The following is a 16,413-nucleotide window of genomic DNA, read 5'->3' as shown; positions in this document are numbered from 1 at the left end:
GGTCCCTCTGAATTCTTCTTCCCTGCCTCTGCCTCTGTGATGTCCGCAGCTTTCCTGCAGCCAGCTGCGCCCTGTCCGCACACACTCAGGGCTCTCTAACATCCACCTCCCCACCCCACCCCCGTCCCCTCTACCAAGGCCTTTGGGGTTGAGAGGGGTGGGCAGTTTCCAGCGCGTTGTTTATACCAGGACTTTATAGTTTAGATAAATCGCGTGGGAGAGACGCAAAAAGACACCTGGGAACCAGGGGCTAGGAGGGAGAAACTGAGGCTGAAGGAGGGGTTAAGTCAAACCTCTGGCGAACTTTCATGAAGTTGGAAGGTCGGGTTTTTAAAAAGAATGTTTAGGCCTCAGTAAGGGCCACTCTGCCCCCAGGGCTTACCTGCTAGCCCGGGAAGTGCAGGGGAGAAGGGAGGGGAGTCATTTTTGGCAGAAAACCCGACCCCATTTCCCGAGTTACCGCCCCCAGTCCTTATGCTGTAGGGGGAAATCAGGAAACAGTGGGGAGGAGGAAAGGAGCAAGAAAGAAACGGCTCCGGGGCTTCCACTGGCTCAGCAGGACCCCCACCCTGGCCTCCTGTTCGGAAAAAGCCGTCCAGCTGTTTCTGATTCTTTCATACTCGCAACCCCGCCTGAGGGGATGGGGGACCAAGGCACTAACTACGGGAGCAAGGAGAGACTGAGCTCTGCTTGAGCCCTGGCTGTGAGGGCGGGGAGTTCGCGCCCGGGTCCGCAGGTGCTACCAGCTCCGAGTCGGCCTTCGATTCCCGGGGGAGCAGCCGGGCGGGGCAGACCGGTGGGAGCCAGGTCTAAATGCAGTTGTGGGAAGGAGGAGCAATGGGTTGGAGGAACCAGGAGCGCGGAGCCCTAAGTGAGAGAAGCCCCCACCTGAAACCGTTCGCCCATAGAGCCCTCAGATACAGCGCTGAAAAGGGAGTTATCCTTTCGCAGCTCCCTGTGGCAGAGACAAGATTCTGCCCATTTCACAGAAGCGCATGAATGGAAAGAGAGGTCCGAGAAACTGAGTGCGTCCTCCGTGCTCAACTCTAGTGTCACTGTAGAACGGGGGACAGAGAAAAGTGTCTGCTTCTACTCCGTCCTAATCCGCGCGCCTGGTCATCACCCCCCGAAGTTGGGGTTGTGCATGAGGGGCGCTAGGACCCGGTGGCGCGGTGTCAGCGGGGACTGGGGCTCTGGGTACTGAAGGGCGCCGCTGCGCCCCGACACAACCCTCCGGAGCAGGTGGGGGTGCGGTGCGGGGCCGCGCGGGAGCTCCTGAGGGGAGGAGGCGGCCGCCGCACCTAGGGCGCCGCGGAGCACCGGGGGCCGGCGCGGGCGGAGCTGCTCTAAGCGCCGCGCGTGTCCCCGGCTTCGGCCCCGCCCCGCGCCGTCCAATGAGAGCCCGCGGCCTGAGGGGCTGTCTGCACCCCCGACCCGCAGCCCCACTCCGTGCAGCCGACCGCCTGACACCGCACCCAGAGCCCAGGAAGCGAGCCCCTTACTCCGGGCTCCGCGCGCCGTCGTCGACCTGCGCACACCGCTCCTTAGGCTCTTCTCTGGGACCCTGCGTCCGGCTCCTGGATTCCAGGTCTCCAGCTGCCGGCGAACCCCATGGCCCCCCAGGGGGCTGAGGTGGGAGCAGCCTGAGTTCCACCAGCCGGTGCCCAGTTCACGCCCCCACCCCGGGCCGCGCAGCGGGAGCGTCTTGGGGGAGCTATGCTGAGGCCCGGTGGTGCAGAGGAAGCCGCGCAGCTCCCCTCTCGGCGCTCTCGCGCCCCTGTCCTAGCGCCCGTGTCCAGACCCGCGGCCCCCGAAGGCTCCGGGGTGTCGGCCCGTCTAGGCCTTGCCTGCCTTCTGTTGCTGCTGCTGCTGACGCTGCCGGCCAGCGTAGACACGTCCTGGTGGTGAGTGTGGCTCTTGGGGCCGGGCGGGTGAGGCGCTGGGTCGGAGAGGCCAGAGGCGCCTGGAGGAATTATGGAGCTCCCGGCACCGGGTTAGAGGCGATCGGGTCAGGACCGTCACCGAAGTCGCGGAGTGGCGGGTGCGAGGCGCAAGAGCCGGACAGCTGATGCCGAAGTATTCCAGAGGGCTCCGCGTCTTCCCCGCCCGGTGAGGAGGGCGCTGAGCATTTGGAGCAAAGACTCGCCGCGGTCCAGGCTCTCCAGGCCCTTTAAGTTGTTCCCCCTCTATCTTAGCTCAGGCCCCTAACGGATAGAAGCTACCTTCCGATTTTCTTTCCAGGGTGGATTCCAGGAACCTGTGGGATCGCCCTTCCTGGGCTTGCAGTGGCGGTTCGACAGGGTCCCCTGATCGCCTAAAGTCGCCTCTGGCCGGTGGAGAGAGGGACAGTTGGCAAGTGCCGACTGACCGCTGGCTAGTCCACGCCAGCCGGTGACACAGGAAGGCTTTGGTGAAGCAGTGGCAAACAGCACGAGCTTTAGAAATGGGAAGAAGGCAAAAACTATCCCCATTAACTCCCACAATTAAAACAAACAAAACACTTGGGTTTGCATAATCTAGGCATTTGTCTGCAGCCACAGTTTTGAGGATGTCACTTTGAACCTGGATGCTTCCCTCCCTTCATCCTTTTTCTTCTCCAGAGGACCTATCTCCCATCTCTCCTCTCTAATAAGAGTGAGAGGCTTCTGGAGTTCCAAAACACTGAGACCCTCTCCTTAGACTTTTCTTGCAGGCCTTTAGATTCCTGACACTTCACAAGAGGGCAGATGAGGCAAATGATGTAAAAAACCCACAGGATATCTGTTCTTTTTGGAACCCCCCCTCCTTAGTGCCCCACCAGCCCTGGGTTGTACTCATGTTCTCCTCTCAGGAGACTAGCTGCTCTCCCCCAGCTTCCCTGGGGGGTGGGGGGAGGAGGTGCTGTCTGGAGTTGGACTGAGAAAAGACTGGGTTCAGCTTTCCTCTTCACCCCCCAATCAAACTGGCCTCCAGACTGGACTATGGCTCCTCTCTACCCAGGCAGTGCCCCCCCTTTCTTTCCCCACTCTGCTCCTCCTCCCTTGTAAACACACCACACCACATAGTGTGGTCTCTTCTCCCCCTTGCACCCTGTGGCTTTTCTTCTCTTGACTTGAAATCTTGGCTGGAAGGGTGAGGGGTAGCTGGCTGAGGGGCCAACGAGCTTGGGCTGCAGATTCCTATCATTTCAAGATGCGTCTCTCTCCGTCCCCAACCCCCATCCCTGTTTTCCTGTTTCAGAAAAATCTCCCTTTTGGATCTTTTTTATCTCTGCAGTGTTGGGGAAAGCAAGGAGGGGGGTTCTGGATGGCGGAGCAGGGAGGCCTATATCTTACATCTGGCTTGAAACATTCCTTAGGAAAGGGAAAGGGAAGAAGTGGAATGAAGAGAAAGCCTTTCAAAGTTCAGGGTTAGATCAAAGCCACCCTTTACCTTCCTGGGCTGGGCTTGGCCAGGGGCTTGCGTCTGTCTTCAAGGGCCCTGTCAGGAGAGGAGGAGTTGAATGCTGCACATCTTTATCCGTCCCAGATGGCAATATGCTTCTGGGACTCATGACTGCTTACCAGTTTGAAAGGCATCTTGGTATTTGGGTGAGGAAGGTGTCACTCTGGTAATTTTCAGCATTCTGAAATTAGGATCCTAAAGACCTAGCTGGGGTTCTTCCTATGACCTCCTTTCTCCCCTCACTATTCCTTTTCTCTTTTCCTTTCTCTTCTATTACCCCCCCACACACACACACACATACACACATGGTTCCTATTAAAGATTTTGGAAAAACTCCTGAGTGGAAGAACTTGGGGTAGGGGTGTTAGAGGGGAGGTGATACACAGAGGGACTAAGCAATCCCTGTGAAATGCAATAAGGCAGAAATGGGGCCAGGATGGGAAAAGGGGACACAGATTATTTCAGTTTTCTTACCCCACACCTGTCATAGCTGCAGACCCCAGATGCCTGTCTCAGTGGGTTATAACTTCCGAGACAAGGTAAAAAGCTGCTTTCTAAAGGCTGGTCAGACTGCCAGGGTGTTTCTCTCCCTTAGGACCTCCCTCCACCCCACAGCAAGATTGCTATTCTGTACAACCCCTGGAAGGGATGCCTGTTGCCTGTGTGTGTCTGTGTTCCACTTGGGAGCAGGAGGTCATCACTATCACCAGCTAAGTCTGATCTTCCTCACAGTCCCCGATTCTTCCCCTTTGCCTCCAAACACCCACTCCCTTACCCCATCCTAAACTGAAGGAGGTCTCTTCTTATTCTGTGACAACTAGAACAAGAAATAGGGGGCTTCTAAGTCATGTGCTTCCCTGGCCCATTGCATCCTGCAGTTTGGAAGTAGGGAATAATAAGAGCAGGACTATATTTATGGGCTCCCAAAGGGAAAGGGACACTGAGTGGTATAATAATTAGCATTACTGGTACCAACAACAGCAGCCATTTAATGAGCCCTTATTAAATGCCAGGCACCAAGGCTGAGCACCTTACAAGCAACATCTTCTCCAATCCCCAAAGTAATCCAGTGAGGCAGGTACTATTATTATCTCCCTCTCACAAATGAAGAAAGTGAGGGATGGGAGGGGAGTGGTAAGAAACTTGCTCAAGGTCACAACATTTTAGATCCAGATTGGTCTATTCCTGGTTAAGCACCATGTGCCTCTCTAATCCCTGGAATGAAAACGAGCTAGGATTTTCGAGTCAGGTGGCCTTGGTTCATCCTGGTTCTCCTCCCTTAGCCTTATGGACAGAGCTGGGTATCTTTGAGTAAATCACTTAATCTCTTTGAACCTCAGTTTCTTCATCTTCTCATAGGATTTTTATGCAAAAAGATGTTTTGGGAACTGTAAAGTACTATACAAATGTTGTTGTATTAAGAGAAGATTCAGGGATGGTAATAGTTTCATCCCTGTGTTTAAAACCCTAAATGGACTGGGCTGAATCATGTACACTAAGGGCTGTAAAAACATAAAGGGGAGGGGGTATCCTTGGCCTCATTAAAAAGGATGCAAACATAAAACATCTGCAAATAGGCTGGCAATGTCAACAAGGAGTAAAGCTGTAAATGAAATTAAGTTTATGGCTATGGGGAGGAGGAACTTGGGGGTGAATCCCAGTGGTTAGGTGTTTATGCAACAAATAGTTATTGAGTACCTACTATGTGCTGTGCACTGTTTTAGGTACTGGGGATACTAAAGTGAGCAAAAATAGACAAAAATCCCTGCCTTCATAGAACTTTTGGTCCATCCCAATCATCTGGGGATCTTTTTTTTTTTTTTTAATTCAGTTTTATTGAAATATATTCATGTACCATACAATCATCCATGGTATACAATCAACTGTTCACAGTATGATCATATAGTTATGCATTCATCACCACAGTCTATTTCTGAACATTCTCCTTACATCAGAAAGAATCAGAATAAGAATAAAAAATAAAAGTAAAAAAAGAACACCCAAACCATCCCCCCCATCCCACCCTATTTGTCATTTAGTTTTTATCTCATCTGGGGATCTTTTAAAATACAGATTCTGATTCAGTAGGCTGTGTTGCAGCCTGAAGTTCTGCATTTCTGACAAATCCCCAGGCCATTCTGGGGACCACACTTTGAGTAGCAAGGGGCTACAGTAGGGTATGAGTCACTTTGTCAAAGGAAGGGATGTGAATCTGTCAAAAGCAGGTTAAGAGGGCATTTTGGAACAGGAATCTGGGAAGGAAGTGACCTCTAGAGGGGAAAACAAAACTAGAGGTTTAGGAGCATTGGCTTCTTCTACCAGACAATGAACCAGGGATGTCTTAAACATCTTTGCGCCCCTAACAGACAAGCTTAGTGCTTGGCACATGGTAGGCATTTTATAGGCAAGTGTTGAACTGAGGGGGGCGTGGTCTCAGGGTCAGCCCCCACACTGACTACACTGGCCAGCAGGAAAGCACCATGTTCTAGTCTTGAAGCAACTACTTAGTGGGATAGAAAGTGGCAGTAGAGAAATTTAATTATCATCTCATCTCAGATACTGAACAGATGTTCCCATGCTCAGTGAGGATATAACAAGAAGGACCAATGTGGGCTGCAGCAGAATGGATTTAAGTCAGACCACAGGAAGGACTTTTTGCCAGAGTTTGGCCTGCCTCACTCCAGACTGTCTCATGAGGGCTGGATTATTGGTCTCCCTTCTCCATCCAACCCCCTTCCTCTCAAGCCCCAGTAAAAAAAACAAACATCCATTGCCTAGAGCAGAACTCCAGGGCTGAACTGGGGAAGCAGTATGGTGGTGAGACAGGGATGAGGTCCAACTCCAACCATCTTAATTCCCCAAACAAAGCACCACAGCAGTGGGTGTAACTCCAGGCTGTGCGTCAGGCGGCCCTTTCCAGCCTGGCCCAGCCTGGGGTGTTTATTTTGTTTGTTCCTGGAAGCTGTTGCCCTGATGGACAGTGCTGGGGATGCTGATTCCATGGGATTTGTTAGCGGCGGGCCAGCCGTCTCACCCCTCCCCCGGGACAGATGGGCCCCATCAGCTCTGCTGAGTTCCCGAAGAGGCAAGCATCAGCCCCCCTTGTGTTTGTTTGAGTTGGTGTCACCAGTGGTGATCCAGTCTGTGGGTGAGGGCCGGCTGTGGGAATGCAGGGAGGGGCATAAAGCCCGGGGCAGTCTAGCTTTTCCCCTCCCCCCATTGGCTGCCCTCCCTTTTCACCCACTTCTAGGCCCATTTGGGGTTGTTCCCAAACCACAGGCTCGTTCATAGCCCAGACCAAATCTTTTCTGTCTGCAGTACAAACTGCCTTCCTTGGTCCCCACCTGTTCAGAAAAGGGGAGAGAGGCATCCCTTTGATTTGTTTGGGCAGAGGAACAGAGAATTCCCACCAAATCAAGGGAGGTTTTCTGGGGCTGCAGATCTGAAACAGGAGTAAGAAGTGGAGCTAGGCTGCTGGGCTGGAGGAAGTGGATAAATGGGCCAGATCTCTTGGGAAGAAAAGGTGATAATCTTGTTTTCTCTCTGCGATGTTCTTCCTGAGGCTTGTGGCGGAGTCCAGGGTTAAGAGTGTTTGAGGGAGCCTAAGAGCCTCCTCCTGAATGCCTCTTTGTTGCTCAGATGTGGCCCTCTCTCTCTAGCTAAGCCAACTGGGCAGTTGAAATCACTGCCCTCCCCCCTACGTGGGATCAGACACCCAGGGGAGTGAATCTCCCTGGCAACGTGGAATATGACTCCCGGGGAGGAATGTAGACCTGGCATCCTGGGACGGAGAACATCTTCTTGACCAAAAGGGGGATGTGAAAGGAAATGAAATAAGCTTCAGTGGCAGAGAGATTCCAAAAGGAGCCGAGAGGTCACTCTGGTGGGCACTCTTACGCACACTTTAGACAACCCTTTTTAGGTTCCAAAGAATTGGGGTAGCTGGTGGTGGATACCTGAAACTATCAAACTACAACCCAGAACCCATGAATCTCGAAGACAGTTGTATAAAAATGTAGCTTATGAGGGGTGACGATGGGATTGGGAAAGCCATATGGACCACACTCCCCTTTGTGTAGTTCATGGATGGATGAGTAGAAAAACGGGGGAAGGAAGAAAACAAACAAACAAACAAAAAGGCACCCAGTGTTCTTTTCTCCTTAATTGCTCTTTTTCACTTTAATTATTATTCTTGTTATTTTTGTGGATGTGGTAATGAAGGTGTCAGGGATTGATTTTGGTGATGAACGCACAACTATGTGGTGGTACTGTGAACAATTGAATGTATGCTTTGTTTTGTATGACTGCATGGTATGTGAATGTATCTCAATAAAATGAATTAAAAAAAAAGAAAAGAAGAAAAAAAGTGTTTGAGGGAAGAGAAAATCATGCCTTAAGAAATTTGAGAATGACTCTAGCAACCTACTAGAAGTCCACCCCAATTGATCTTATAATTGCTCATATTGGGCAAATGAAGGACTGGAGTTTGGGGAGTCACCCTGGTGCTTTCTCTTAGCCTCTGAGAATGACCCTCTGCCCATGTCAGGGCTGTCAGGGGACACGGTGCTCTAAAGGTTGGGGAGGATGATTTTAAAAGCCCTGGAAAGAAAGGTGTCTTCTTACCCAGACCTCAGGATTGGGATGAAGATTTTTAGCCACATGGGTCAGACTAGAGCTGAAAACCTTACTCAAAATTGTCCACCATGTCTCTTCCCACTGGCCCCTCCCTTGTCTCCAGCCCACTTACCCAAGCCATGTCTTTATGTACCAGCCATGCAGGATGTGCCGTCTCCAGGGCTGAGTGTAAGAATGTTGTCTCAGACCCTTGTTTTCTCAGTTTATTTTTCTGTGAGGCTCTTCATGTTTATTAAATAAACAGGCAATGGGTTTGTGTGATATGCCCACAGCTTCTGTGTATGTGACACATGCCTGGCCTGTGTTCTGGGAGTGTGTATCCGTTTCACCTTTGGCTGGGGAACTGGTGATGGTGGGAGACCACTCAGTTATTATCTCTGCAACTGCATAACCGTGTTTCTCCAGAGTTTGTGGGGAATGGTTCTACCCATCAGTCTCAGGGAATGTGGGTTGGGGGAAGGGGAAAGAATCCTTCCAAGGTCTGCATTCCAACCCCCCCCCCCCCCCAATCCCCTTTCTTATTCTCCCTAGTTGATGCAGAAAGGCAGGCCAGGATGCTCTGACAGGGCCGTCTCCTCCTTGCAGGTACATCGGGGCACTGGGGGCCCGAGTGATCTGTGACAATATCCCTGGTCTGGTGAGCAGACAGCGGCAGCTGTGCCAGCGTTACCCAGACATCATGCGCTCGGTGGGTGAGGGTGCCCGAGAATGGATCCGGGAGTGTCAGCACCAGTTCCGCCATCACCGCTGGAACTGCACCACGCTGGACCGGGACCACACTGTTTTTGGCCGTGTCATGCTTCGAAGTAGGGGTCAATTCCATCCTGCCGCAGTTCCTTCCCTTTCTTGCTTGAGTGGGGGTGTTAATGGGGGAGGGTTGCATGATTCTCCCTTCTCCCTCCCGCACACTACTTCATAGCTAGAAAAATAATTATGGGCAGAGCCCAGGATATAGTTGGGAACAGACCCTCAGTAGCTTAGATATGTAGGCAGGGGTCCCTCTAAATCCCAGTGTTCTGGGATGATGGGACAAAGGTAAAGCATTCCCTAGCACCTCTGTTTTCTTCCTCCATTCTCTACCTCTCCCTACCCCCAGCCTGCTCCCCAGTCTGGGGCCTTCCATGCACTGTAAGGCAGAGGACCAAGAATGGATGCTCTCCTCTTACACCACCATCACTAACCTCAACCCAATGCTGCAGTAATGGGAGCAAGGGATAAACAGAAAGGTGATATGTAAATATTTGGAGAGTTAGTGGCTTGGCCACAGCTCAGTAAAAAGCTAAGCAGAGCCAAAGAGTAAACTAGGAGAAAGAGAATGAGATGGGAATCCAGAGGTTCTGGGGGTACAGGGGTGATGACTCATCAGTCCCCAAGAGCAAAGAGGGAAGGAGAGCAGACAGGAGAAGGTAGCATGTCTCCAAACTGGGTAGAGGTTGCCATTGTAGGGGAACTGTCCAGCAGAGTAGGTCTGAAAAGTCCTGGAATGTGGACTGAGGCAGGCTTAACTGAGCCAGGGCTGGCACTCAGTGGGAGGGGATGATTCACTATGAAACTTTTCAGTGGACGGACCAAAGGAGTTTAGCAGGAAGCAAGAGTGTAGGGCAGTCCAAGGGGTCAGATGTACAAAGAAGTGGAAAGAGAATAGTGAGGGCTGAGGGGAAGAGGTCAGACACTCGGGAATGGTTGGAATGGAAGGGCACTCTGAGTAAAGGGGATGTTGGGAGTGGCTCTGGGAAAGGAAAGTTAAGAAAAGAAGAGATCTAAGAGTCAGAGGTTCTATGGGCTGAAGGAGACAGGCACAGGTCTCTTTCCTGAAACACACCTCTACCTTTCTTTCTCTAGGCAGCCGAGAAGCAGCATTTGTATATGCCATCTCGTCAGCAGGGGTGGTTCACGCAATCACTCGTGCCTGTAGCCAGGGTGAACTGAGTGTGTGTAGCTGTGACCCCTATACTCGTGGCCGACACCATGACCAACGTGGGGACTTTGACTGGGGTGGCTGCAGTGACAACATCCACTATGGCATCCGCTTTGCCAAGGCCTTTGTGGATGCCAAGGAAAAGAGGCTTAAGGATGCCCGAGCCCTCATGAACTTACATAACAACCGCTGTGGTCGCACGGTCAGTGTTCATGTGTGTATATGTATGTTCATGTTTACTGGGGTTGACCAGTATATGTGACCATGAACTAAATGTGAAGGTGGAAGAGCTGAAGGTTTCTGGATCACTTCCAAAAGTCCCACCATCCTGGGGCAGAAGCACTAAGTGCAAGGGAGCTTGGGAATACCTAGGTTCAACCAGGCACATAGTCTTTGCATAGGCGGAAGACAGGAAAAGGTAGAGGAAAAAAAAAGGGAAATAACTGCCTCCATAGAGACTGAAGAGGGTAAGACTTTAGTCAATTCACTGGTATTTGAGAACTTCCTGTATGCCTAGAACAATGCTGGAAAACTGCCTGCTACAAAAGTAGAAGGCATGGTACCTGGCACCCTAAAACACGTGAAAACTAGAGGATGTATAAGCATATTGTAATCATGGACAGAATCCTGTGGCTCTAAAGTTCAAGTGGGCCATCATGAAAAGAAAAGCACTGTTGCTCCTGAGAGAAGAGGTTCTTAAAACTTGATCAGGAAGGATGGGTGGTTTCCGATAGGGGAGAAAACAACCAACCACAGTAAGCCAGGGCCATGTCTGACAAAACTCAGAGCACACATTCTTTTGGCTGTAGGGATGACTGAAAAGTACCCTGACTGGCTGCTCCTCCTTACATGCCTACCCCACTCCCCCTTAGGCTGTGCGACGGTTTTTGAAGCTGGAATGTAAGTGCCATGGGGTGAGTGGCTCCTGTACTCTGCGTACCTGCTGGCGTGCACTTTCAGACTTCCGCCGCACAGGTGATTACCTGCGGCGGCGCTACGATGGGGCTGTGCAGGTGACAGCCACCCAGGATGGTGCCAACTTCACAGCAGCCCGCCAAGGCTATCGTCGTGCCACCCGGACTGACCTTGTCTACTTTGACAACTCCCCAGACTACTGTGTCTTAGACAAGGCTGCAGGTGAGTGAGGAAAGCAGACTGGGACATTGAGCCCCAGTCCTCAGTGCAGACACCCCTGGTTAATCGTGGTCTGTTCAGTTTCAGGAGTCAGAGAAGAGGATTCTGTGGGAGTTGTCAGCCTCCTTCCCCCATGAAAACCTGGTGATGAGATTGTTGACTTATTCCTCAGTCTGCCAGGCCCAGTGCTGCCCAAGCAAAGGGGAGAGGTCACTCAGCTTCTTGAGGCCTGAGGTCATGAAGCAGTCCTTTATCTCCCTAGCATCTGTGATACAGTAGGCACTACTCAGTAGCTGTTTAATGAGTCACCCATTTCATCACTGAGCAATGTGTGGGCTACACAGAAGCGTAAGATGTAGGCCTAAGCTTTGGCTCTTTACAATCTAGCTAAAGGAATGAGAAGTAATAAACAGGTAAACAAATGCATCTGCAAAACAGAAGTCACTTAGACATTAGGAAAATGCAACTGAAAACCACAATGGGACACCATTTCACACTCACTAGAATGGCTATTATTTTTTAAAAATGGAAAATTATAAGTGCTGGAGAGGATGTGGAAAAATAGGAGCACTTGTTCATTGTTGGTTGGAATGTAAAATGATGCAGCCGCTTGGAGGACAGTGTGGCAGTTCCTCAGAAAGTTAAGTATAAAATTACCATATGATCTAGTAAGCCCATTTCTAGGTATATATCCAAAAGAACTGAAAGTAGGGACTCGAACAGGTATTTGCAATGATGTTCATAGCAACATTATTCACAAATGCCAAAAGATGGAAGCAACCCAAGTATCCGTCAACCAATGAATGGATAAACAAAATGTGGTATGTGCAAACAATGGAATATTATTCAGCCATAAAAAGGAATGAAGTTCTGATACATGCAGCAACATGGATGAACCTTGAAGATATCATGTTGAATGAAATAAGCCAGACACAAAAGGACAAATATTTTATGATCTCACTGATTTGAAATAATTAGAATAATCAAATTCATAGAGTCAGAAATTAGAACACAGGTTACCAGGGTGGGGGTAGAAGATGGGGGATTAATGCTTAAATTGTACAGAATTTCTGTTTGAGCTGATGGAATAATTTGGATAATGGATAGTAGTGATGGTAGCACAATATTGTGAACATAAATAACAGCACTGAATTATATATTTGAATGTGGTTAAAAGGGGAAAATTTAGGTTGAATAAAAAATTTAAAAAAAAACAACATAGGCATGCACAACACAGTGAACCCTAATGTAAACTATGGACTATAGCTAATAGTACAATTATAAAAATGCTCTCTCATCAATTGTAACAAATGTACCACAATCATGCTAAGTGTTAATAATAGCGTGGTATATGGGAACTCTGTATTATCTGTCTGTAAACCTATGACCTCTCCAATTAAAAAAAAGAATTAAAAAAGAGAAGTCACTAGAGACCAGAGAAATCAAGACAAGTTTATTTGAAAATGTGGAATTTAAGCTGCTCCTTGAAATGTCAGGATTATTAGCAAGAGAGAAGAACAGGCAGATATTCTCTGCATATGAGCATCATGGTAGGCTGGAAAGCATATGACCTGTTCCAGGGAGACAGGGAACAGATCAATCTGACCAAGTGAAGGTTTTGGGTAAGCGAGGCTAAAGCTAGAAAGACAGATTGGGAACAGACCATGAATGGCCTTGAAAAGGCTTTATCCAGTGCACTGCCATTGTAGATCCTGAAATGGGGCTTGGGGAAGAAAGGAAAATAGAGACCCCCACCAAACGTCAATCAATGACAGAAAACAGCAAATGGTGGTTTTTCAGTCTGTCCAGATATTTGTGGTGGAATTCTTGGAGAAGCTGGAAGTGAGATGGTATTCCCTCAAGAAAGTGGAAGTTGCCATCTTGATTCATACCTCAGGTTCAGACAGGTTAAACAAGGAACGACATGCAATGTAATAGAACTGCTCTTCCCTTGGTTACTGTCATTGGGCTCCCAGGCTTTTTTCTGCAGACTCAGCAGTCAGTGAGGTGGAGCCAAAACCCCCAGCTGTCTTCAGTACTGTTTGTTTTCACCCATCACTGTCGTTCCTGGAGAGTCAAGTGGCTCGGAGCAAAACTGGGCATAGAAACAGGGTGGGGCTCCACCCAAATAACAGAGAAAGAATTTTGTGTACTTTGCAGGATACTAGAAGAATAAAGATTGGAGGACCCTTCTGATTCTCTTAGTGATTCCCTGCCACTAGGTCTGATTTCTTTCCACATGGTATAATTCTTTGGATGCCTGGAAATAATTTCATGAAATTTGAAGTGTAAGCCTATACTACATACTTAAAATGCACTTTGGGGAAGGATCTCTAGAGTTGGGAGGGAGAATGAATCATTTGTGTGTTGTTTTTTCTCAGAGGCATAAAATTAGTTCTCATAAAACCGAAAGTGGTACCTGGAATTCAAAGGGTATATGTTATCCCAGAAGGGAGCCAGGAATTCTCTCCAAAGCAGTACTGTGCAATTGAACTTTCCATGATGATAGAAATGTTCTATATCTGCACTATGCCACTGGCTACATGTGATTATTGAGCACTTGAAAAATGGTTAGTGCAACTAAGGAAGTGAATTTTTAATTTAATTTAATTTAATTTTAATTAATTTAAACCTACCAAATGTGGCTAGTGACTACCATATTGGAGAGTGCAGCTCCAGAGTGCACCAGAGGACTAAAGATCCAGCCTTTGGAGTTAGGAGAATGACATGTATAGAAGGCCCAGTCAGCCCACACTCTAGAGCAGGAGTTTCCTAATATTTTGGAATGTGTACTCCTATCATTAGAAAATTTTGAGCATGTACTTCCAATTTTGTATATTTACTTATAAATGTTTTCCACTGTACTAGTATGTATATTATAAAAAAATATATAAAATAGGTATTTTAAATTGATGAGATAAAAAAACAGATATAGAAGAAGTTCTAGCATTTTCTTCCCATGTCGCAGTGAATGTGGAGACTACTGCTGTAGAAATCGATCTGTTCCCCCTCTTGAACCTCCAGGTTTCATCTCTGAGTCAGTTTCCTTATTAGTAAGGAAAAGGCTTAAACTAGATACCCTATAGGGTCCCTCCCATCCAAAATTCTAGTATATTATGATTTATTGGAAGAATCTCTTCTTACTGAAACCAATCAGAATGGAGTTCTGAGCATTCTCTAGGTAGGTGGATAACATCATCCCTGTCCTTTAAGAGTTCCCACTGTAAGAGGGTAAGGACAAGAAAATCCCTTTTCCTTCCTTAGGGATATGCTGCCAGCCAGTTATTCTAATCAGTTCACCTTGGCAGTGTAACAGAGACTATAGATATGACATAACAATCTACTGCATTAGATGCTGTTAATATGCTCATTTTCAGATGAGAAAACTAAGGCCCAGAGTGATTAATTAATTTGCCAAATCATACAGCTAAATAAGTGGCAGAACTGGGATTTAAAGCCAGACCATCTGCCATCAGGGCCCCTGCTTTTAACAGCCATGCTATACTGCTTCCCTATATAGTACAACTTAAAATATAAACTAAGGACCAAAATACAACAAATGGAAGCAAGACCAGAGTTGTGGCAAAACTTTTTGGAAGAGATAAATTACAGGCTAGAGTTGTTTTTTCTGTTTTTTTTGTTTTGTTTTGTTTTGTTTTTTTCTTCTAACAGAAAATTTCAAGCATACACAAAGTAGAGAAACCCACAGTGTTAACAATTATGAGCATTTTAAGGCTAGGTTTTAAGGAGGATATGGAGATGTTTATTGGCAGGAGGGAATTGCAGGTGAACTCAATGGCCTTTAAGGAATCTTGATTATGGGAGAAACAAGCTTGGTGAAGAGGGCATTGAGGAGATGATCATCCTGGCTAGTGGGTATATTCTTAGGAAAAGGAATTCTCATGAGGATGTGGGTAAGGGAGCTCAGAGAAACTGAAGTTAAGAGGTAACTTGGTTCTCACTCCTTCTCTTCCCCACTCCAGGTTCCCTAGGTACTGCAGGCCGTGTCTGCAGTAAGACATCTAAAGGGACAGATGGTTGTGAAATCATGTGCTGCGGCCGAGGGTACGACACAACTCGCGTTACCCGTGTCACCCAGTGTGAATGCAAATTCCACTGGTGCTGTGCTGTGCGGTGCAAGGAATGCAGGAACACTGTGGACGTCCATACTTGCAAGGCCCCTAAGAAGGCAGAATGGCTGGACCAGACCTGAACACATGGATACCTCACTAGGCCCTCACTTCAAACCTCCCGAATCCAAAGCACAAGATCCTTGCATGCACACCTTCCTCCATCCTCAACTCTGGGCTGCTACACTTCTATTTAAGTACTTGGAGAATATCCAGAGGCCCTGGTGTCCTGGCCGGTTCCTTAGCCCTGGGAAGGAGTTGACAGAGGATGTAAGAAACTGAGTGGCTCCCTGGTTCCCGCTCTGGAAGTTAGAAAGGAGAGTGGGAGAGGCAGGAAGTCTTTGGATTGATAGGAGTTGCACTAAAGCACCTGGTCAAAGCTCATTTTCCTTTTCTCAGGCTTCCTGATGCTTCTTGTGTAAAGAGGATGTGTACCTGAAGAGAGCTTCTTTTTGTCCCTACCTGGCTAAGGGTAGATGGGACAGAGATGAAACCTTCCCTGGAGTCAGTTCAAGCAGACTTCCCATTACCCCAAAAGAAACTTTTAGGCTACAACATTATTCCACTATCAAGAGCCTGGGACTGCTAGACAAGTTAGCCATAGTGGACAAGGTGCCATTCACAAGCTCATATGTTTATTAACTGCTGTGTTTTGTAAGGAAAAATTATATAATGATACAAACACACATTCTCTCCCATTCTCTCTCTCTCTCTCTCCTTGTCAACGTATATCAGACAGCATTGCCTCTTTTGCTCACTTGCTGCCTGTTAAAACTGAGGTGGTATGTACTGGGTCCCAAGCCTAACAGATCATTAGAAGACTAGCATACTCCTGGGAGAGAGTTTAGTAATAAGTCAGACTAGACCTTGGGATTTATTTATTTATTTACTTTCCATGAGTTATTCTGGTGGTAAACCAGGCTTGGAAAACACCAAGTAAGAGATAAGACTCGTGAAGGGTGGGAAAAGGTAAGCAGGCCTGATCTCAAGGTCCCATGGGAAGCATAAGGGTACACTAGGCAGGTAGGGATTTCTGGCTTTGGTAATTCTTTAGGAAAAGAGCCTAGCCTTTGAAGCTGGGAGCAGGAGCCAGTGGTTATGGAGGTAAAGACAGCTGGGCTTTGGGGCCAAAGTAGTGAACAGCTTAAAAGGCAGCCTTCCCCCATTTATTGA

At 48.2% G+C, this 16,413-nt stretch overlaps 1 protein-coding gene across 1 annotated transcript; it reads left to right on the top strand.

Annotated features, from left to right (window-relative positions):
* Positions 1 to 1,344: 1,344 nt before the first annotated feature.
* Positions 1,345 to 15,905, top strand: WNT2B (Wnt family member 2B). Its single transcript, XM_037826368.1, has 5 exons — positions 1,345 to 1,904; positions 8,644 to 8,864; positions 9,901 to 10,178; positions 10,849 to 11,113; positions 15,094 to 15,905. Exons 1-5 carry the CDS (start codon positions 1,717 to 1,719, stop codon positions 15,321 to 15,323), a joined length of 1,182 nt encoding a protein of 393 aa, XP_037682296.1. The 5' UTR covers positions 1,345 to 1,716; the 3' UTR covers positions 15,324 to 15,905.
* Positions 15,906 to 16,413: the final 508 nt, after the last annotated feature.

Source organism: Choloepus didactylus, chromosome 2, assembly GCF_015220235.1.
Source record: "Choloepus didactylus isolate mChoDid1 chromosome 2, mChoDid1.pri, whole genome shotgun sequence".
Classification (NCBI taxonomy): Eukaryota; Metazoa; Chordata; class Mammalia; order Pilosa; family Megalonychidae; genus Choloepus; species Choloepus didactylus.
Note: the sequence above shows the minus strand (reverse complement) of the source record. Positions and strands in the feature narration are given on the sequence as shown.

Coding starts and splice junctions, on each gene's coding strand:
- WNT2B (XM_037826368.1), top strand. CDS start 1,717: ATGCTGAGGCCCGGTGGTGCAGAGGAAGCCGCGCAGCTCCCCTCTCGG. Junction 10,179..10,848: donor ACAACCGCTGTGGTCGCACG/GTCAGTGTTCAT, acceptor ACTCCCCCTTAG/GCTGTGCGACGGTTTTTGAA. Junction 11,114..15,093: donor TGTCTTAGACAAGGCTGCAG/GTGAGTGAGGAA, acceptor TCCCCACTCCAG/GTTCCCTAGGTACTGCAGGC.